A 24,233-nucleotide genomic window follows, 5' to 3' on the forward strand; every position below is an offset into this window, starting at 1 on the left:
CATATGTACTTCTCAAGCTTTATTCTTTTTCCTAAAGTCACTTTATCTGAAACATCTCCATAGTAATCCATTATAATATCTATAGATTTAACCTGAATTTAATTAAGAAAAATCAGTGAAATAGACTGAATTTCTCATTAAATTATTAAACTACTACTCAATAATAATTTGTCCTAACAGTTGATCAGTTGATTGTCTGTGGGATATAAATTGATTGCATTATTGTTTCAATGATGAAAAATAGGATCAAACCGGACCAAACCAGAGCAGACCGGATCAAACCGGATCAAACCGCATCAAACCGGATCAAACCAGACCAAACCGGATCAAACCGGATCGAAACGGATCAAACCGGATCACACTGGATCAAACCAGACCAGACCGGATCAAACCAGACCAGACCGGATCAAACCAGACTAAACTGGATCAAAGCAGATCAAACCGGATCAAACCGGCTCAAACTGGACCAGACTGGATCAAACCGGAAGAAAACCAGACCAGACCAGATCAAACCGGAACAAACTAAACTGGACCGGATCAAACCGGATCAGACGAGACCAGTCCAGCTCAAACCGGATCAAACCACACCAAACCGGATCAAACCGGATAAAACCAGATCACACCGGATCACAAGAGACCAGACCGGATCAAAGTGGAACAAACCGGATCGGACCGGATCCAACCGGATCAAGCCAGACCAGACAGGATCAAACTGGATCAAACCGGATCAACTCAGACCAGACCGGATCAAACCGGATCGGACCGGATCAAACCGGATCATACCAGATGAAACCGGATCGGACCGGTTGAAACTGGATCAAACCGGATCGGACCGGATCAAAACGGATCAAGCCGGATCAAACCGGATCGGACCGGATCGGACCGGATAAAACAGGATCAAACCAGATCAAACCGGATTGGACCGGATCAAACTGGATCAAACCGGATTGGACCGGATTGGACCGGATCAAACCGGATCAAACCGGATCGGACCGGATCAAACCGGATCAAACCAGATAAAACCGGATCACACCGGATCAAACCAGACCAGACCGGATCAAACCGGAACAAACCGGATCGGACCGGATCAAACTGGATCAAACCGGAACAAACCGGATCGGACCGGATCAAACCGGATCAAACCAGACCAGACCGGATCAAACCGGAACAAACCGGATCGGACCGGATCAAACCAGATGAAACCGGATCGGGCCGGATCATACCGGATCAAGCCAGACCAGACCGGATCAAAATAGAACAAACCGGATCGGACCAGATCAAACCGGATCATACCAGATGGAACCGGATCGGACCGGTTGAAACCGGATCAAACCGGATCGGACCGACCAAACCGGATCAAACCGGATCGGACCGGATCAGACCAGAACAGACCGGCTCAAACCGGATCAGACCGGATCAGACCAGAACAGACTGGCTCAAACTGGATCAAACCACACCAAACCGGATCAAACCCGATAAAACCATATCACACCGGATCAAACCAGACCAGAGCAGATCAAACCGGAAGAAAACCAGACCAGACCAGATCAAACCGGAACAAAGCAAACTGGACCGGATCAAACCGGATCAGAGCAGACCGCCTCAAACTGGATCAAACCACACCAAACCGGACCAAACCGGATAAAACCAGATCACACCGGATCAAACCAGACCAGACCGGATCAAACGAGAACAAACTGGATCGGACCGGATAAAACCGGATTAAATCGGATCAAGGCAGACCAGACCGGATGAAACCGGATCAAACCGGATCAAACCGGATCAAACCAGACCAGATCGGATCAAACCGGATCAGACCGGATGAAACCGGATCAAACCGGATCAAAGCAGACCAGACCGGATCAAACCGGATCGGACCGGATCATACCGGATCAAACCAGATGAAACCGGATCGGACCGGATCAAACCGGATCAAACCAGACCAGACCGGAGCAAACTGGAACAAACCAGATCGGACCGGATCAAACCGGATCATACCAGATGGAACCGAATCGGACCGGACCAAACCGGATCAAACCGGATCAAACCGGATCAAGCCAGACCAGAACGGATCAAACCGGATCAAACCAGATTAAACCGGGTCGGACCGGATCAAACCAGATCAAACCGGATCAAACCGGATCAACCCGGATCAAACCAGAGCAAACCGGACCGGACCGGATAGGACCGGATGAAACCGGATCGAACCGGATCGAACCGGATCAAACCACACCAAACCGTATCAAACCGGATAAAACCAGATCACACTAAATCAGACCTCAGATCAGACCGGATCAAAACCAGATCAAACCGGATCAAAGGATCAAACCAGATCAACCCGGCTGAAACCGGACCAGACCGGATCACCGGCTCAAACCGGACCAGACCGGATCAAACCGGATCAAACCGTGTCAAACCAACCAGACCGGATCAAACCGGATCAAACCGGACCAAACCGGATCAAACCGGATTAAACTAGAACAAACCGGACCAAACCGGATCAGACCGGATCAAACCGGACCAGACCGGATCAAACCGGATCAGACCGGATCAAACCGGACCAAACCGGATCAGACCGGATCAAACCGGATCAAACCGGATCAGACCGGATCAAACCGGATCAAACCGGATCAAACCGGATCAAACCGGATCGGACCGGATCAAACCGGATCAAACCGGATCGGACCGGATCAAACCGGATCAAACCAGATCAAACCGGATCAAACCGGATCGGACCGGATCAAACCGGATCAAACCGGATCGGACCGGATCAAACCGGATCAAACCGGATCAAACCGGATCAAACCGGATCGGACCGGATCAAACCGGATCAAACCGGATCGGACCGGATCAAACCGGATCAAACCAGATCAAACCGGATCAAACCGGATCGGACCGGATCAAACCGGATCAAACCGGATCGGACCGGATCAAACCGGATCAAACCGGATCAAACCGGATCAAACCGGATCGGACCGGATCAAACCGGATCAAACCGGATCGGACCGGATCAAACCGGATCAAACCGGATCAAACCGGATCAAACCGGATCGGACCGGATCAAACCGGATCAAACCGGATCGGACCGGATCAAACCGGATCAAACCGGATGAAACCGGATCAAACCGGATCGGACCGGATCAAACCGGATCAAACCGGATCGGACCGGATCAAACCGGATCAAACCGGATCGGACCGGATCAAACCGGATCAAACCGGATCAAACCGGATCAAACCGGATCGGACCGGATCAAACCGGATCAAACCGGATCGGACCGGATCAAACCGGATCAAACCGGATCGGACCGGATCAAACCGGATCGGACCGGATCAAACCGGATCAAACCGGATCGGACCGGATCAAACCAAATCAAATCAGACCAGACCAGATCAAACCGGAACAAACCAAACTGGACCGGATCAAACCCGATCAGAGCAGACCGCCTCAAACCGGATCAAACCACACCAAACCGGATCAAACCGGATAAAACCAGATCACACCGGATCAAACCAGACCGGACCGGATCAAACCGGAACAAACCGGATCGGACTGGATCAAACCGGATAAAGCCAGACCAGACCGGATCAAACTGGATCAAACCGGATCAAACCAGACCAGACCGGATCAAACCGGATCGGACCGGATCAAACCGGATCAAGCCAGATGAAACCTGATCAAACTGGCTCAAACCGGACCAGACCGGATCAAACCAGACCAAACCGGATCAAACTGGATTGGACCGGATAAAACCGGAACACACCGGATCAAACTGGACCAGACCGGATCAAACCGGATCAAACCATACCAAAACGGATCAAACTAGATAAAACCAGATCACACGGGATCAAACCCAACCAGACCAGTTCAAACCTCATATCAGACCGGATCAAAACCTGATCAAACCGGATCAAACCAGATCAAACCGGATCCAACCAGATCAAACCAGACCAGACCGGATCACACCGGATCAAACCAGACCAGACCGGATCCAACCGGCTCAAACCGGACCAGACCAGATCAAACCAGATCAAACCAGCTCAAACCGGACCAAACCGGACCAGACCGGATCACCGGCTCAAACCGGACCAGACCGGATCAAACCGGATCAAACCGGACCAGACCGGATCAAACCGGCTCAAACCGGACCAGACCGGATCACCGGCTCAAACTGGACCAGACCGGATCAAACCGGCTCAAACCGGTCCAGACCGGATCAAACCGGCTCAATCCGGACCAGACCAGATCAAACCGGATCAAACTGGCTCAATCCGGACCAGACTGGATCAAACCAGATCAAACCAGACTAGACCGGATCAAACCAGACCAAACCGGATCAAACTGGATTGGACCGGATCAAACCGGATCAAACCAGACTAGACCGAATCAAACCAGACCAAACCGGATCAAACCAGATCAAACCAGACTAGACCGAATCAAACCGGCTCAATCTGGACCAGACCGGATCAAACCGGATCAAACCAGACTAGACCGGATCAAACCAGACCAAACCAGATCAAACTGGATTAGACCGGATCAAACTGGAACACACCGTATCAAACCAGACCAGACCGGATCAAACTGGATCAAACCATCCGGTTTGATATGATTTGATCCGGTTTGATCCAGTTTGATCCGGTCTGGTCTGGCTTGATCCGGTTTGATCCAGTTTGATCTGGTCTGTTCTGGTTTGATCCGGTTTGATCCGGTCTGGTCTGGTCTGGTCTGGTTTGATCCAGTCTGGTCTGGTTTGATCCGGTGTGATCCGGTCTGGAAATGATGGTAATATATATTTAAGTGTTGAATTCAAAATGTCTAATGTATTCAAGGTGCTCAGTCATAAGGCATTATTTTATGTATTTTACACTTTATTCTACTTTTTAAATGTTTAATTTTATGTTTATTTAACTATTTCCCAATCTATGGATTATATATTGAAGAATAGCTTAAACTAGGAAGAATTCTAATTTTTTCATAGTTGTTAGAATGTCATTTTATAAAACAAACTGATTTCCCCAGGACCTTTGAGTCCACAGCCTATAAATATAAATAAAACATAATTCATGGTATTCATTAATCTAAAGTCAAATTTACTTAAATTTTAAAAGAATGCATAAAGAGAAATTATTCAAAAATAACTGAATGGTTTCTTTGGGGATTATTTGATATTGCTTAGGAAGCAAATAATAAATCTGTCTTCCATGAATATTCTACCCCAACATGCCTAATAACATTTTTTGTTCTCTGAACATTACCTAGAATTCCTCTCCTTTATTTTGAAAGAAGTCATCTGAAATATGATCCAAGAATCATATGTGCTATATTCAAGGGGATGGATGTTGAATCAAAACACAACTTGTCCTGAAGGTGCTAAAATTTCTGGGGAAGAAAAGATAGTCCCAGAAGGAATTAAATCTGTCCTTTGGTTACAATGATTGAGGACTAACTGCAGCATGTTCCTAAATTCATACTAGTTATTAAGGTCAATATAATAGCCACTACAGTTTTTCCTTGATAATGGGAATTTTAGTCTATTCTCTGAGCATCTTCACATGCCAGGAGATGAATCCGGATTTATCTAAGTCAGTGATGGTAGATTCACACCAAAGGCAAGTAACTGGTATAGCATTGCTTCAATAAATTCAGAGTATTGTGTGTAAGAAAAATTACCATCATTGGAAAGTTGCAAAGGTTTTAGAACATCACAAAGGTGTTACAGAAAATGGTTCTGGTTTACTAGGTTGTAATATCTATTCCACTGTAAACTTTGGCAGGTTTTTAAATCTCTACTAGCTTTAGTTTGGATACAAGTAAGGATGAAAATCATAGTACCTAATTGATAAGTCTTTAGAAATGTAAAATAAGGTCATTTTTGTGTTATGCTTAAATTTATAGTATATAAAATTATATATAAGTCATGCTATTATTATTGCTGAGGTGGCAAATAGAATCTTCGCTCAACCGTCCTCCACTTCTAACATAACGTTTTGGGGTCTGCCAAAATGAAGACCAAATCTATCTATTGCTGGTGGTCTCTCTTTTTATGATAGATACTTTTACCTGAATAGTATTTGCCATATTGTCATAAGAACATATTTACTGTCTCTAAAATAATCAAATATACTTAATAGTTTATACTAGGTTAGAGGATGAGTTTTAGACTCTTTTGTCTGAGCTTCCAAATTCTTCAAAAGATCTTCAAAAGATGCTTGCAACCAATCTTCTCAGTTGAAATTGTCACCTCTTTTCTCTACATTTATCTCCATCAGCCAAAGTCAACTCACTTTTAGTTACCCCAAATAAGGTGTTACTTTACCAAAACGATGAACACTTATATAACTCTACACGTTATACATGACTAAATACATTTGTTCTCGAATCCCAGAAACTGCTTTTTTTTATTTTTTTCAATTTTCACCTACTGAAACATCTTGAAAGGTCAATAAAGTGTTTTATGAAGAGAGAAAAACAAGGAAAGATTACTAATATTAAATGTTGAATTAAAGTGGAGCAGCAGGACACTGGCTCAAGAGAGTAGGTTGTTATAAAATTAAAAATGTTTGGGTGGTTGGTGGGATTTTATTTAAGGAAAAATGTTAAGTCTTTATAAGGCAAAGATTAGAGAAAAATGGAAAGAGGAAGTTGTATAATCAAGACAACGTGAAAAGAATAATAATATAGTGGTTAAGAACGTGTTACTCTAGGCCGGGTGCGGTGGTTCATGCCTGTAATCCCAGGCATGAGGCAGGTAGATCACCTGAGGTTGGGAGCTCCAGACCAGCCTGACCAACATGGAGAAACCTGTCTCTACTAAATATGCAAAATTAGCCATGCATGGTGACAGGCACCAGTCATCCCAGCTACTCAGGAGGCTGAGGCAGGAGAATCCCTTGAACCCAGGAGGGAGAGGTTGTAGTGAGCTGAGATCTCACCATTGCACTCCAGCCTGGGCAACAAGAGTGAAACTCCATCCCCCCATCAAAAAAAAAAAAAAAAAAAAAGAGCTTGTTTAATCAAATTTCTTGAATTCCAATCCTAGATTTGCCTTTTATTACTTGTATGATGTTGCAAAATTTTCTTAACCTTAATTGTGGCTTAGTTTTCCCATTTATATAATAGGGATCCAAATACCATCCACTTTATAGCCTGGGTGTAAAGATTAAAAGGGTTATTATATGTAGAATACCTCAAAAACTTCTCTGGCCCAGACAGAGTGCTCATTAAATGTTAGAGATAAAAGGAGAGAGGCAATACAATATAAACTTATAAGTTATTCTTTAAGTCTCTAACAAGATTAATACTCTTCACAGCACGTTAAAATTTTAAAATGCCTTTAATCTTCCATGGCATTGTATTTGTATCTTTCTTAGAAGATGGAGTTTCACTCCTTACTAGTATGTAATTATTTATGTATGCTTCCCATGAGCTATGAAAGCTCCTGAAAATCAGCAATAGCTATTGACCTCTTGTCCATCGTTATCATTCAATAGATACTTGTTAAAACAATACAAATATAAATAAAACTATGTTCTCTCTCCTATAATATGAAAATCTGTTGTTATAATATTGATGTCTTACTAACATTTCAGCCCATCATATGCTGTATTTTGAAAAAAAACATAGGGATAAAACAATAGAATACCCAGTAAATTTTTTGAAGTCAGTACTTTGTAATGTGCTTTTTAAAATACGCAACTGCATTGTCAATGACCTCAACTCCATTGTTTAGAAAAAAAAATTTTAATGAAAGATAAAAGGATTCATCAACAAAAGCCATTTTAGAAAGAGTTGCATGTGAGAAATGCAATCATATAACAACTTCAGAAAAGCTTGAAATTAATGTCTGATACTATATTTATAACTAAAAAGTTATTAGAAATGAGTGCTAAGTATAAATTTTGTGTTAACTATGTTAATACTGAATTTTCTATATAAAATGTGAAAATATATAAAGAAACTTATTCTAGAAATTAGGTATCCATTAAATGTTAAACTGTATAAAAATTAAGATAATATTAATGCAAAAACATTATGCTTTTGATTCTGTTTTCAGATGACCAACTTGCAGGGCAAATTCGAAATATATGAATTAACAAAGAGATTCAAACTTTGAAAATATATAAAAATTGGGTCAGAACTAAATTTAGACAGTTGTGTTATACATCACTCATACTTGACCAGTGACATTAGGCAGGTATGATTTGATTTTACTGACTCTGTGAATACAATTCTCCAATGCAGTTCTCTATCTTCTTTTCAATATAAAGGCATTGTTTATATGTCAGTAAAAACAGGCAATACAAACCTGACCTGAGAAGCTAATTTTCCTTTCATATTACTAATATTGTAGATAATGTAGTTCCTTAAATTATACTGTGCCTTCTTTGTGTTGTTTAGCAAAAGAAATTTTTCATTCTGTCCAGTAATTTTCATCACAAATTATTTTCTTTTACTTTGTGAGACTATAAACTAATCATGTTTTCCAGATTTGTTTAGGGTGTAAGAAAACTAAAAGCTAAATATAATGCTAATTCTAACAAAGATACAAGAATTCAGAACTTGACTTTTGTAAATTAACCTTGCTCTTGGTTTCATCTTACTCTCCTGTTATTTTCTTTTATTATAGTTTGCCTTAATTCCACTTTATGTTATTTAGCCATATATATCATATTTTTTTTGCTGTATCAACTGCTTTTTTAAAGTTAGCTATAAATTAAATATTAATAGATAATAAGTGGCTTTGATAATTTAGCTTTGAAGACTATAGTAACTTCAACAAATGTAGGGAGCAGTAAACGGAAATGCCTTGGTTAAATGTAAGGAATTAGTGCAAAAAAAATATATAGAAAAAAATAATTCCTCCCTGACTCCTTAAAGATATAATGCATTTAGACCCAGTTTTACATACATAAAAATTATGGAGTAAAAGAAAATTATTTATGTTCTTTTGAGTCAGATATGCAATTGGAAAACCCTAAGAAAAGTAGTTACAGAAAGCCTTTAGATTTCATGCACATTCAGTAATAGACCAAAAGTAGAGTTTTGAAGGCATCCAAATTCTAGAATTTAAATTCTGTTCTCTATTATTAATGATATGGATGAACTTTCATCACTGAATGGTTCAACCATGTATATCTTTTACTTAATTCCTGAGTTAATGGGTGATCAATAATATTGCACAGGAGAAAAAGAAAATAAGACCAAAAGTGTACGAAGTATCCTTCTCCAATGATTGCTGTAAAAATACCTATTATTATGCTTTCTTAGCACAAAACACAAAGGACTTTTCACATGGAATGAGTCTACTAAAATATGTGTCACATAGCATTAAATGTCTCTGGTGGCTACTATTCTCCTTCCTCCATTGGTTTATTCTAATTTATTTTGCTTCATCTTTAGAGTGGTGGCGATGCAAAGAACAACAGAATACCAGATGGTCATTGCTGTGGTTCACTGAGTTTATATCCTAGCAGGAAGTTAGATGATTGCTTTTCAAGGTTCTTATCATACATTGAACAGTCTATTTCACCACAGGGGATTCTGAAGCTGTCAATATATTTTTGGCTAAGCATGCTCCATCATTTTCTCTTTAAGACATGGGCCTATATAATCATATGAATGTTTTGTGGACACAAAGATAATATACTTGTCTTTCCTTCTACATACTGTGGAATGTAGATTTGTGATAGAAATGAGTATTTACTTAATGTTTACAAAATTCTGTTTTAATTTTGGGAACATCATTAAACTATTTGTTATAGTAAATGTAAACTTTCCCTAAACAATGTGGATTTTGCATTTAGAAAATTTACTTTAAAATTCTTATTTGTCAAAACAAGTGAACAAAAAAAAAAAAAACTCCAAGTAAACAAAAGCCTTCCCAGAAACAAAAGGCTCAAAGTTACACAGAATTCGTGTAAGCAATGAAGACTTAGTTGCCTCAAAAGGAGACTGACTTTTGTCTTTGATTTAAAAAATATACAGTTGACATTTTTCTAGGAATTGCACAGAAAGAGAATGAAGTTAAAATCACTCCACTGAAGAAATAAAAATCTCTAAATTTACACGATTGTAACATATAATACTAAAAAACATACAGATTGTCTCTTTATCGTCAAAGAAAATTGATTAGTATAAAATAAGAATGATAGATGAAGGAATAAAAAAAACCTGAATAATAGAGTAAACCAACAAAAATGTTTTAGCTATTGCATACATGATGAGGGGAAAAGGTAAATAATTGCCTGAACGAAAGAAGACACAACTCACAAATGCAAAATGGGGAACATAATGTTCCCCAATGGCTGACTGTTGCCATGGTGGGTCCAAGAGTGATTGCAGGATAAGAAGAGGAAGCCTTGATTTTCTTCCTTGAACATAAGAAACATACATAAGGCCAACATATATTGTTTATATAAGAATATCCCTTGATCCTTTTGCACGAAATTAGACTATACACATTTGGACAATAACCCAGATTGCCTTTCAAATACAAAACTCCCATATTCAACAGATTGAGTTTCATGAGGCCTGGAGCTGTTTCATTAATCATTATACTTAGAAATGTGACTTGTATATAGTGAGTTTTTAAAACATATGAGCTTATGGCCGGGTGCGGTGGCTCATGCCTGTAATCCCAGCACTTTGGGAGGCTGAGGCAGATGGAGCACTTGAGGTCAGGAGTTTAAGGCCAGCCTGACCAATATGGTGAAACCCCATCTCTACTCAAAATGCAAAAATTAGCTGGATGTTGTGCATACCTACAATCCCAGCTACTTGGAAGACTGAGCCAGGAGAATTACTTGAACCCGGGAGATGGAGGTTGCAGTGAGCTGAAATTGTACCATTGCACTCCAGCTTGGGAGACTAGAGCGAAACTCTGTCTCAAAAAACAATAATACTAAGCAAAAAATAAAATATATGAGTTTAATTATTGAATATACTTCAAATGTGAGAACTTCCAGACATAGATAATTCAGAAATGCTATGTTAACTTTGGAAAATATATGTTCAAAAACGATGTCTAATACTTGCTGATCCACACCTAATTTTTTGGGTAATGTGGGGCTTAAAGTTCCTTTTAATGCTGAAAAAATTAATTCTACTGCCTGTATGATCCCAGAACCTAGATACATCCATTCTCTGGTACTCTTAGTTTTTCAGTACCCCATATCTCAACGTTATTATCATATTCAAAAATATATCTTTACAAATAAATGTTAGTTTGTTTGTCCTCTTTTGGTTGTGAACATGATAAAAAAAATAAGGTAGTTATTACTAGTTGTTGAATACCACTGATTAGGTATTTTACGCACATTAACTAACATAATCCTTACCTTAATACTATAAAGTAAGTAGGACTTGCCCCTATTATACAAGTGAGAAAACTGAGGTCTAAAAAATTAAATATATAGGTTAAGGTTTTATATCTTCTCGGTGGCAGAGATATGAAGCAAACCAAGGCTTTTATTAGTCTAGAGTCCACTCTTTCCAGAGTTCTTGACTATCTGAGTTTTTAAAATATTCTCCATTATTTCTGAACCCAGGCACATGTTTAACTGTCAATAGATATTTTAAATATGGTAAACACAAACATAACAAGTGATAGCTATTACTTCTATATGATTTTAAAAATAATTTACTTTTATGTGTTTAGAACTAATTAGGTAGTTGTGAGCACTTCTATGTGTTAAGCATTATATAACTTTTCAAAATTATCATTTAATCTAATTTCTTTAACCTTCACAATTCTGAAATAAGTAAAAATGCTCAGATTTTTTGACATAAGAAATAACACACTCAAGTAACACATGGCAGAAATATAAATCAACTTTTCTATCCCTAAAGACAAATCATGTTGCCTTTGCTCCATCACACTGGATACTACTAAAATACTCTAGTCAGGACATGTATGTTATTTTATAACACAAATGTACTTTTCAAAACAAGATTAAGGTGCATGATAGGACTATTGAGTGTTGATCTGGCTGTTGATTGAATAGCCTGCATTTTCCAGGGGGTGTTGAAGCAGCAGCAAGTGACCTGTGACACTTGCAAAGTTTTCCTTGTGGATTGACATCACTGCAATTTTGTTAGCAGGCTTTGAGCTGATAATTCCATTACCAAACAATTAATGCTTAACTTGCTTGTTCTTTAAAAGACATGCACAACATGTTTTCCTCATTAGCATCAAATATAACTGTTCGTATTAAGAAACTAGATCTCTGTGTGAAATGACAGAGCTAACGAAAGCTGAATGTGCCCAAATAATATTGCTCAGATACTGGCAAGTGTGGTGGTGGAACTCAAAGTCTGTGCTAAAACATTTTCTGAAAGAATATTTAAAATAGGATATTTGAAAATGAACTCAATCAAACCATAATGCTTCAATCATCAAAAATAATTTTTAATACATGGTTCATGACATTTTTATATTCAACAGTGCGTTTGAGTCCTTTTCTTCTTGGGCGTAAAAGAGGTTACCACTGACCCTGCTCTCTCTGCGATTCAGAGAGTTACAATAACACATTGTCTTCTCTGGGAATGCATTTAAGAAAAAAGGAAATGGCCATTTACAATGGTTTTTAATAAAATGTTTTTAAAAACTACAGATTTTAGGCTGGGAGTGGTGGCTCACGCCTGTAATTCCAGCACTTAGGGAGGCTGAGGCAGGCAGATCACAAAGTCAAGAGATCGAGACCTGGCCAGCATGGTCAAACCCCATCTCTACTAAAAATACAAAAATTAGCTGGGTGTAGTGGCACGCACCTGTAGTCCCAGCTACTCGGGAGACTGAGGTAGGAGAACAGCTTGAACCTGGGAGGCAGAGGTTGCAGTGAGCTAGGATCGTGACACTGTACTCCAGCCTGGTGACAGAGCAAGACTGTCTCAAAAAAAAGAAAAGAAAAAAAAAAAAAAAAAAAACGACAGATTTTAGCTACAAAATGCTTAAAATAATCTTTAGAGTGAATAGAAAAAACTGGACTTTGTTTTGATTGAGTACATAAAATATCATAATAAAATATATTTTCATTTTGGCAAAGTACAATTTATCATTATGTTTAAGCACTATATGGGAATGAATAGAAATATGGCACCAAATTATTTTTGTGTCTTGTTTCAATATAGTACTTTTCAGTTTTCTTTAAATTAGTTTTATCAATAACCTTATCTATTATTTATGTAGTATCATATTTCTGATATCACATTTCAGCACTTACTCATATGTAATTGGGACTTACTATGCATAAAGTAAATGGCATTTTTGATTTCCTACTGCCTTTAGGAGGTAATTTCCAGATACAGAGCAGGGAACAAGTAAACATAATAAATATCCTTTCATTAACTAAGTCACTACCTCTTTGGAGGAATTTTCGTATATAAAATTTTAAAAATTACTAGGCTAAAGCTTCCTACTTCTTTCTTCTCCAACTATTGTCTTTTATTGCTCAGTACAATTCCATGTTTTGGTATTACACTTTGATCCAGAAAATTGTTGATCAAAGTTTTTTGGCAGGAGAATAATATAATATGGTGACAAATCAAGCTGCTATTCTTATTTCATCAGTTATTTCTCTAACACATTGTGGACAATGGTCTTCCAAGAATAAAACTAAGAAGATTTATTTCTCTTTGTCAAAGGCGACAGTTTCCTCATTAGCCTTTTTGCTTATATGTACTGTAAATATTTGGTTTGGTTACTGTGACCTGTCAGGTCACAGTAAACTCTGTCAACATTTTATAGCATCACATCCCCTTACTGATTTGTCCTTTCCCTGAGCCCTACTATGAAGTCCAAGTTCTTTATTTTTGGCTACAAATAAACTCAAATGATCAATACAACATGCCACTCTTTTAAAATTTTCTTTAATCTAAAATTCACATTTCTAATGCAGCCATATGTTTCCTATTGACTGCCTTCTTAAATCTTAATATGTTAACTCTTCCATCAAAAGTATGTATCTCTTTTACATACAATTCTATTAGTTTTTCCTGGAGTATGTGTATTTTATTACCATTCTGAATGCAAAATATAATTATGAATTTTGAATTTTAACATAGGAATAACATAACCATTTCACCTTGTCTTCCACCTCATCTGTGAGAACTGGGTTAAGAAAGATTCTGAAGCTACATCATGGGCTCCAGGTATTCTCATTCAAGACCTGGAGCATAGGAATTAGGTTTCACTTTGTACAGAACATTGCAGGCAGTTAGTTGACTTTTACAAATACTACCAAATGGTGTTGATAAAATTCATCCTGCCTGTGAACAAATACAAAACCTTTCTACCATACCCTCAAGGTTGGTGTGGAATACATTTTTTCTTAATTAAACTACCATTGTTAGGAAGTATCAAAAGAACTCTCTAAAAGCAAAGGTTTCATCAAGAAGAGGCTCTGCGTAAACTCCAGGGAAAGCAATGAGTAGATCATTACAGAGTTATCAGCCTCCTGCAAAGTTATAAATTGAAGAATCAGTATGCTATCAAGTGGCAAAGAAAAGCAGAGGGAAGGCATGAACTGAGCAATCTGCCATTTTTTCTTTGGAAATGAATGACAACTACACACACTGCATATACACTATTCCATTCTTTAAGTTTTAATGAAAAAATTGGTTAGTGGCAGATAAATCACGCCTTAGAAAATTAGTTCATGTGTTCTATGAAGTATGACTTAGACTCTACCTTTAGCCAGTGCATATTAGTAATATGTGATAACTAATTTTGAGGCCAGAAAGGAGAAGCTGTACTTTCTACATGAATTATTGCTTCATTCAAAATGTTCTTGCTCTATATAGTTTGTATTTTTAGTAATTCTCTGTAAAATCTTCTCTTAAAGCATTGTCCCTAGCTGAACTTCCTTGCACTCAATGGGAGATCTTAATACCTTCCTTACCAAGATTCCTAGCTTACTCTACAGATTCTGCTATTAAAGCAATCAGCATACATTACTGCAATTACTTGATTACCCTCTGCCCCACTGGACCACAGGTTCTTAAAAACAGAAATTGTTTCTTAATCAATCTTTTGGTTCTCAGCACATAACATAATGCTTTGCACAAGGAAGGCCCTTAATAAATACATACAAATGAGTCAATTTATTCATTAGTGTTACAGCTGAGGAGAAAAAAGTGACCTGGGTAGACTCAAGTTAATCAGGTAGTATTTTCAAAAATGGTGGGTGCCAATTTTGATAGATTTTAAAATCATAGAAGTTAGAGTGGAAATCAAGGGAAAAGTCTTGCTGGGACCTGGGAGTGAAGAGTAGGGAAGTAAATACTCTGGTAGCAGAGTTTAACCCTGACACCAAAATGGCAACAGAAAAAAAAAAAAAAAAAAAAAAAAAAAAAGCAAAGAAGTGTTAGTTTTAGGGTTAGATTTGAATAGAAGGACATTTGATATTATTCCATTTCGAATTTGTCTTTGTTGACTATATATCCTTTAGGGAAGAAATAGTAACAGGTGCTAAGGAAAAGTTGGATGATAGAGCTAACATAAGTAATAAATTGGTATGTACCTGATGTTTTATGAATGTTATTACATTAAACTCTAACAGGTTTATGATTTGGGTATGTCTGCCTATCTCTTCATCCCAGTATAACTAAAAAAAAAAAAAAGCTTCCAAAATAATTCAATTATTACTCAAAGTCTGTAGTCAGTAAGCGGCAGAGTCAGTATTCAGAATAAGCCCTTTCTGATTCCAAAGCCTGTTGTCTGAATTGAGATGAAGGAATCTGAACAACGGAGATTCATTTCAATAGTGTTGAGAATGCTCCACTGGAAATCTCTTCAAACTACTTTTTAGTTTTAAGTGGTCTTAAGTCCTTGTAAACTACTTAGTTTTTAAGATTTTTAGGCCGGGGCGGTGGCTCAAGCCTGTAATTCCCAGCACTTTGGGAGGCCGAGACGGAGGATCACGAGTCAGGAGACGAGGACCATCCTTGCTAACACGCGTGAAACCACGGTCTCTACTAAAAAAATACAAAAAATCAGCGGGCGAAGTGGGGGCATCTGTAGTCCCAGCTACTCGGTGAGGCTGAGGCAGGAGAATGGAGGACCCGGGAGGCGGAGCTTGCAGTGAGCTGAGATCCGGGCCACAGCACTCCAGCCTGGCGGCAAGAGCAAGGACTCCGTCTCAAAAAAAAAAAAAAAAAAAAAAAAAAAAAGAATTTTAATAGGTTCTTTGTATTTAGGGAGTTTTATGCTTTTTTTTTTTTGAAAAAAAAAAAAAAAAAAAGACTGCATTTCTGCTGATTTCCATATAATATTCCATATAATATCCAATTTCTCCCATTATAAAGAAAAGTTCTTACAGACACAAATTATTTTGGTGACATACCAAAAAGGTAACAAGCTCAGGCTTTGGAACCTGAGAGAATATTTCAGACCTGGCCTCTGCCACAGTCCATTTGCTTTTTGGAGACATTTCTCCATTTTACACTCATGTTTCTGCATATCTTTGAGCACAGGTACCAGTTGTCCTCCTTTTTAGTACCTGGTTATCCTTCCGTATGGAAAATAGCCAAAGAGAATATAGTGTTTTCCACCAGAGCAAAAGATAACTCAGCTTACAGCCTTGAGGGACGGAGACGGTGGTGCTCCCTCCAGAGGAAAGAACGGGAGTGACTACTGTCCATTATAAAAGACTCAGGTTTCTAAGCTCATGGTTCAGCTCTTAGAATATCATTTAGTAAGTTGTGCAGGCATCTCACAGTCTTCATGCCATTCTATGAGAATTAGGGCTTGGGAAACTGGCACAAATCCTGCTATTCTTGCTCCTAGTGCTGCTGTGAGTAATAAACTATCCTTTATTTCTGACTCAACAGTCTTGTGTTTTCGTCATCATCCATGAAACTGTGGCAAATAATTTTAACTTGAAAGTACAGTAAAATGTCAGAACTCTTCATAGTTCTTGATGTCTACCAGCTAGTAATCTAAAGCAATTATTTTTAAATATCTAAGCTTCAGTTTCCTATTATAGTGAAATTTAAAAGTGATAATGCTTATACATTTCATAGTATATTTATAGTGCTTAAATAAATGATAGCTAATAGTAGTTATGCAATATTAGTAGCAACAGCAGCAGTAGCAGTAATGATAGAGGTAATTGTGGTAGCCGTAGTAGCTGAAGCATACACAGCAAAGGAATCTAACATTGAAAGAATGCCACCATATAGCAGACATTTTTACTAAGCAGCCAGTGTAGCTTAGCTTATTTAATCCGCACAACAAATGGAACAGGTGTTTTGTGTTTTGTTTTGTTTTCATTAGTTAAATGAGGTAAATGAGACTCAAATTGTTGAACTGATTTTCCTGAGGTAACTCACATGGCAATTGACAAAGCTGGGATAAGAAGCTTGTTGTGTCTAATTACCAGGAGGTTGTGATGTATGCATTTGCAGTGACATGTTTGGGAGGAAGCTACAAAGTAATTTAGATGGGCAGTTGGACATTCCCACATCCCAGTCATGGAGGAATTACAGAAGCACATGCTTCTTAAGGAATAAAAGAAGCCACGAGGAAACACAATGTTGGCCTCCGGAATCTTTGTAAGAAAAATCCATCCATGTGCTTAGCTAATGTTGAATATGTTCTGTTTCCCATGCTCTGTATTTTGAAACTTTGTCCACATTATTATATTATTGTGTTTTCCCCATGATACAAATAATCTTAATAGTATTGATAGTAAACAAATACAGCACAATTTCAAAAATTTCCATGCTGTCTTCTATCAGAAAGATTCATAGACTCAGTCAATATTTCTTAAAGCTAAACAATTTTGACAGCCTAATTAAATTTCTAAACATCATAAACTCCATGTTTTAAATATAAATATGGAAACACATAAATACACAATGCAGGCATAACTATGTACATAGATATATATAATTTACTACCTAATTTCACAAGCAATGTGATAGAGATACTAGTCAATACTAAAATTTAGTATTTTTCTCTCCTTTTCATGTAGTATATGAGACCATTTATCCTTGAGGTTTTTGTTTTTTTTTGTTTTTGGTATTTTTTTGAGACAGAGTCTTGCTCTGTCTCCAAGGCTGGGGTGCCATGGTGCTATCTCAGCTCACTGCAGCCTCCTCCTCCTGGGTTAAAGCAATAATCCTGCCTCAGCCTCCCAAGTAGCTGGGACTACAGGTGTCCACTACCACACATGGCCAATATTTGTATTTTTAGTAAAGATGGTGCTTCACCACATTGGCCAGGCTGGTCTCAAACTCCTGACCTCAAGTGATCCACCCACCTCAGTCTCCCAAAGTGCTGGGATTACAGGTGTGAGTCACCATACCTAGACTCTCTATCCTTTAGATGCTGTAGAAGAAACAGCCACCAAACACATTTTTCAAATACACTGGCTGATAACAACTCTCGTTTTTAAAGTGTTTTCATTTTACCTCTACAGATAGGAACAGGAAAATCCCACGAAGCTGTATTAACTGAATTGGCTATGCAGGTGAGCTGAGGGTGGCCATCAAGGATGTATCCAGTTACACAGCTGTAGCGGATCTTGTCCCCGACGTCGAATCTTGTACCATATAATACACCTTTGGGCGGAACACCAGGATTTCCACAAGAGCTACTCTGCAATTCTATTAAAAAGGAGGAAAAGGACAGTTTACAGTTATTTCAATAAGCAGTTTTTTGTTTCAGATTTATAAAATTATATATGTAGATATGGATATTCTTATTTCTTTGGAGAAGAGTCACTGAAAGGAAATGTCTTCTATTCCAACACATGTGACAGTGAAATATGGGAAGAAAACCAAACTTTATCACAGAGGTATTATTGGTCATTCTTTATGCTAGAAAGTTTTAGATATCATATTACTTAGTCTTCAGAGCATTACTTGTATTTTTACTCGTATATTAATATTTACTCAGATAAGTAAAATTCCATGGCTTTTTCAAAGTTACATTCTAATAACATAGTAATAATCAAATTCATTTCCTTAATATTATCTTCAGTCCTTCAGTGCTTAATCTTAAACCATGAACCTAGATAAAATACATATTTTGCATGGAAACCTTTATTTCATTTAAATGAGAAAAACACAGTGGAGTAGTAAATGGACAAATTTTAAAGTTAGGGAGGTAGGATGAGCTAGAATTCCGGCTCTATTATTTGTTATTAACTTTGAGTGTATATTAAGAATGATAATAATAAGTGCAAACAGTTGTAACATTTTAATTAGATCAATAGGCAAAATATATGGAGAATGATATATCAGAATGTTTTATCTATCACCTTCTTATTCTATTAGTTGATGCTTAAAACTAAACAAGTATACAAACATGAGTTTTTTAAATAATATTCAATTCAGAAAAAATCCGACTTTAGATTAAATGAAAAAATTGAAAATAGCAGAACTTCAAGAATAAAATATTAGAGATTATTCTCGTATTGTTTTGTACATTTTATTTTATTACTGTTATATTACCTTTATACTACAAATAATAATAAAACACAAACAGTAATTAATGAACTAAAAGATATTACAATTTGAATAAAGTCGGTAGTTAATAGTATTGTGCAAACATTAATTTCTTAGTTTTGGCCATTTTACTGCAGTTACATCAGTGGTTATATTAAGGGAAACTAATTAAGACTATGTGGGAACTACTGTTCTTGCAAAATAACAAGCTGAGAGTGATGTTGCAATAAAAGTAAAATATTTTCCCATTTTGCTTTTATATTTATTTCATTTGTGCAGTTATGAAGTTCTATATAATATTACAATGCTGATTCAAATAATTACAAACTATTGTAATAATTAAAATGTCAATGTCAATACTAAGCAAAAATATTAAAACACAAAATGGTTCACAATATATAGCTTAATTTTGAGAGTGTTTTTTAAACTTATGTTAAATTTTTTGTCTAAACTTTTCAAAGCAAGTAAAAGAAAATCACAGATTAATTTCCAGTATGAGGTCAATTTCATCAAGAAAATGTATTGAGCACAGGACATCCAAATATTTTAGAGAAAAAATATTTACTCTGAGTTTTAAAATGTAGTTTTAGGTTTCTTAAAACTAAAAAAGTGAAGAAATTGACTAATATTTACTAAATGTATATGGTTTCAATAGACAATTTTCTTAATAATACATCCTAAACTTAAGTTTGTAAAATATTTAAAGTGTCAGTAGTGAAGGTTATTTCTGATTGTTTATTTTGTTATTTCTCAAAGACATATGCTATATGTGAATTTTCACTAAAACAATACTAATTTATTGTCTGTGAATTTTGAGCAACTTTTAAAGAAACACGTTGAACAGTAGTTTATTTTGAAATACTTAATTTTTTGGAAAATCATTTGATTAACAGATGAGATGTTTGCTCCAAGAGACCGTGAGGTTAATAAGTTTTGACAAAATGAACAAGAATTCAATCCCCTGAATATAGAATAACAAAGGCGATACTTTTAATGAAACTACCTCTTTTGGCCTTAGAATTAAATCACTCCTCTTCCTTCTACCCCCTAAAAAATAATTAAGGTCAGGACTTCAATTATCATAAAGTTATATGTCTAGGAGAAAAGTGGTTTCCAAATTATGTCACAGGAAGCAACTAGGTGGGGGAATAAAATGAAAGAGAAGAAAGCTCTGAATAGTTTTTGGACTCAAAATTAACTTTGATTTAAATGAACAAATAAATATTATCCAGAATAAAGTACCTAAAGCAAAATGGAAATCATGTCAGGTGAAGCAGTGAATGAATAGTAACATTGAATGGACTCTTAATAGATTACCTAATCTCCAGCCTAGTGGCTGAATTATTTCTAAAACTGATAAAAAATTTAGGTTGTTTCAAAATGAAACTCAAAGAAGACAATTTTAAAGCATATCTGGCCTCTATTTTCAGGAAATTCCTGCTGTTGTTTGTGCTTGTTTATCGTCTTCATTTATAGAAACATCTACCCATCATCATCTGTTAACTGAGTAATTTGTAAAGACAGTTAAGATATTTTACATTCAGGTTTAATTGATCCTGATTCTATAACCATTGCTCATGGATTATGTTTTTTGTCTTCTCCCAACTCTTTAATTCAGGACTTCTCTCTAGGCTGTGTATGTGCATTGTCAAAGGCAAAGCAAGTAAGATGTGTCACTAACTGAAGTATATAACCCACCGTCAAAAAAGACTATGTTCCGATTGAACATTCGCTTCTTACTCTTAACATTTTAAAACTAAGTAGTGCTGCATATTTAAACTTTTGAATTAAATTTACTTTCAATAAAAAGAGTTTTAGAAATTGCTAGGATAGACCAGTTTTTAGATAATGTTTCTTCCAGCCATCCAGAATTTGAATTTCAGAACAGAAAACCAAATACCACATGTTCTCAATTATAAGTGGGAGCTGAACAATGAGAACACATGAACACAGGGAGGGGAACAACACTTACTGGGGCCACTTGTGGGAGGGTGGGGGTGGATGGGGAAAAGAGCTAATGCATGCTGGGCTCAATATCTAGGTGATGGGTTGTTAGATGCAGCAAACCACCATAGCACAGTTTTACCTATGTAACAAACCTGCATATCCTGCACATGTACCCGAACTTAAAAAAAAAAAAAAGAAAATGAATTACTCAACCATGTTCAGTAAATCAAACTGTAAAATAATGTTTAATATATGTTGCAAGTATTTACAGTAAGTGATATTGCTTAAAATATATAACATTATTAAGGAAAACACAAATTTATAAGGGAAGATTTTTTTTGTAATTCATCAGATGTACATGCAAGCTAGACACATCATGCTTGTTATCTCAATGTGTTTTTGAAGTGAATTATTACACCTAAAAGCAGAGTTGCTGAAAAGACTTCAGTTATCTTCCTTTACCAGCAGATGACAGTAATATATTAAGAGGTTTAGGTGACTAACACAAAATAATTATAGAATCTGATAAATTGTCTTCTAATGTCCCACAATACAAAGATTAAAATGGGATTGGAGTAGGGGAGGAAGTACTGTAAAACTATTTACACAATATTCTTGGTTGAGCACTTAGAGTGGGCAGGTTGGTGAACTGAGATCACTGAAAAATAAACTTGAAGACTTTGTACTCAAAATATGTCTCGGAAAATGTCAGAGACCCTTTATGTTAAGTTTATTGCTCTAGACATAACAAATCATTTAGTCTAATTAAAATCCATCTGATTTTGGCTGGAAAGATGTATATTTTATTTATCTTCTCTTCCCACAGTATTGAGATTATCAGCAAATATGAAGACATTTTGACAAGAGACTATTCTAAAGTGTAAAAGATTTTTGATATTGCAAAATAATTCCTTGGAAAATATACAAGATAAACTTTTAAAAATTCAATTGTGTTTGAAGGGGTAGAGTTTAGCGACACTCTTCTTTGTTAGTTTTAAAAGAAAAGATAAATTACTTGGTAAGTGACACTGACACTATTTTATTCATTAGAAGCTTTTAAGAGTTACCACTAACATTGCTCTATGATGTGCACTAGTTAATACTACAACATGTCCCTTGCCTTCTGAGTTAACAATTTGAGAAAGTCAACTTTCATTGTAGAGTATCAGCTTTGATAGGCATTTGGGCATTCTTCCACTTCTATCTCATAAAACACTCGACATTATAGGTATAATTCTCCCCATTGTGTAGAAAGGAAAACTGAGACTCAGGAAGATCAAGTAACTTTCCAAAGACCATCCACTAATAAATAGTAGACTTGTGGTTCAAACTTAGGTTTCCTAACTCAAAAATCTTAGATCATTTCACAATTATATATTGCTATCTACTAAAGGCAGATATTCATTCCACAAGTGTTTATTAAGCATCTATCATCAGCAATGCTCTGGGGATATAGTCTAGCAAAAAGTAGACATGGAGTTTATGATTTGGTGGTTACTAAAAGTAATACATCAGTAATTTACAGCATATTAATTGTATTGTGACATGTGGCAGAAAGGAAACATATAAGTTATACTAAAGGCATACAATGGTGAAATCTGAATTAGTATTGATTAAGAGGAGATCTGGAAAGGATTTCGTGATAAAGAAAGGCTTTAATTGTGATGTGAAATGGGTAAAAGATAGTTTTTGTTTGTTTGTTTTTAAGGGCAGTGAATAAGTATATTTGAAATAGAAAAGTGTAAGAATCAAAGTACTGTAACAGTTATTGGGTTTGACAATACAATGAAGACAGGTTTCATGGAAATGGTAGGGTAGGGTAGAAACTAGATTGGGAAAAACTATTTCAAAAGGGTTTATCATAGATGGCTTCACACAGTGATGTATATCCTTTGCATAGGCTCATAAATATGAAGGAGAAATATATCCTCATTAAATATTTGGTGGTGCGGTGCTATCTGCTTTTTAAAAGAGTAATTGAGAGTAAATAATTAAAATACATTCTATAAATGTACATGTGAGCAGAGATTTTCATAAGCATGCATGATATAAAGTGGGTAAGTTTACTAATTTAATACTAATTCAATATTGAGTAGGAAAATTGTGATAAAAGGAATTATAAAAATTAATTTTTAAAAAATTAGTAGCCAACATAATGTATGCATATTATTTTAATATGAGAATACCAATTTTATAAGACTGTTGATATTATTATATAAAACAATATATGTTAGTCATGTATATTTTTAGTAAGCACTCAATATGTGACAAATATTAACTCAATAAATTGAAGTTTTATTGTTATTATAATCAATTGTGTATTTGAGACATCAAAATTAGGTGTGATTATATTATTGATTGTCTAGAGGCCGTGTCATAAGTATCAAATTTTCATTAAATGTAATGAAGTACATTAGATCACTCTTGGTCTTAAAAATTAATAAAAAATAGTAATTTAGTCAAGGGTAAAATTCAATTGCTCCTCTCTGAATCATAAAGGAAATACAAGGTCTAATCTTAACTTTTGGCAGAAACTTTGTATAAACAAATTCAAAAAAAGTCCCCTATAGGTGTCATTGATTTCTTCATTCTTTTGTCTATTGTTTGGTATCATATATTAAGCACCATTCCAAGCACAGTAGTTATCAAAAGATATATTTGATGAATTGCAGGCTAAAAAATCCAGATAATTTTTAAAAACAAAATAAGTAAGCCTAAAACACAATTTAAATCTTGAAAGAGAGTATATATAAAGGACTATAAGAGAACAAATTTTTTATTATGGTTTCCTTGGAGAAATGAAATAAAACTCTATCAATAAATTTAGAAAAACAAGTGT

At 36.2% G+C, this 24,233-nt stretch overlaps 1 protein-coding gene across 1 annotated transcript in view; it reads right to left on the bottom strand.

Annotated features, from left to right (window-relative positions):
• The window catches only part of LOC108535757 (CUB and sushi domain-containing protein 3-like), a 460,532-nt gene that overhangs the window by 161,644 nt on the left and 274,655 nt on the right, over positions 1–24,233 (bottom strand). Inside the window, exon 4 of the mRNA XM_017882026.1 lies at positions 18,410–18,604. Coding sequence (XP_017737515.1) covers positions 18,410–18,604 — 195 coding nt within the window. The remainder of the gene's footprint in view (positions 1–18,409; positions 18,605–24,233) is intronic.

The sequence above is a fragment of the Rhinopithecus bieti genome, unplaced genomic scaffold (genome assembly GCF_001698545.2).
Source record: "Rhinopithecus bieti isolate Rb0 unplaced genomic scaffold, ASM169854v2 scaffold_13313, whole genome shotgun sequence".
Taxonomy (NCBI): Eukaryota; Metazoa; Chordata; class Mammalia; order Primates; family Cercopithecidae; genus Rhinopithecus; species Rhinopithecus bieti.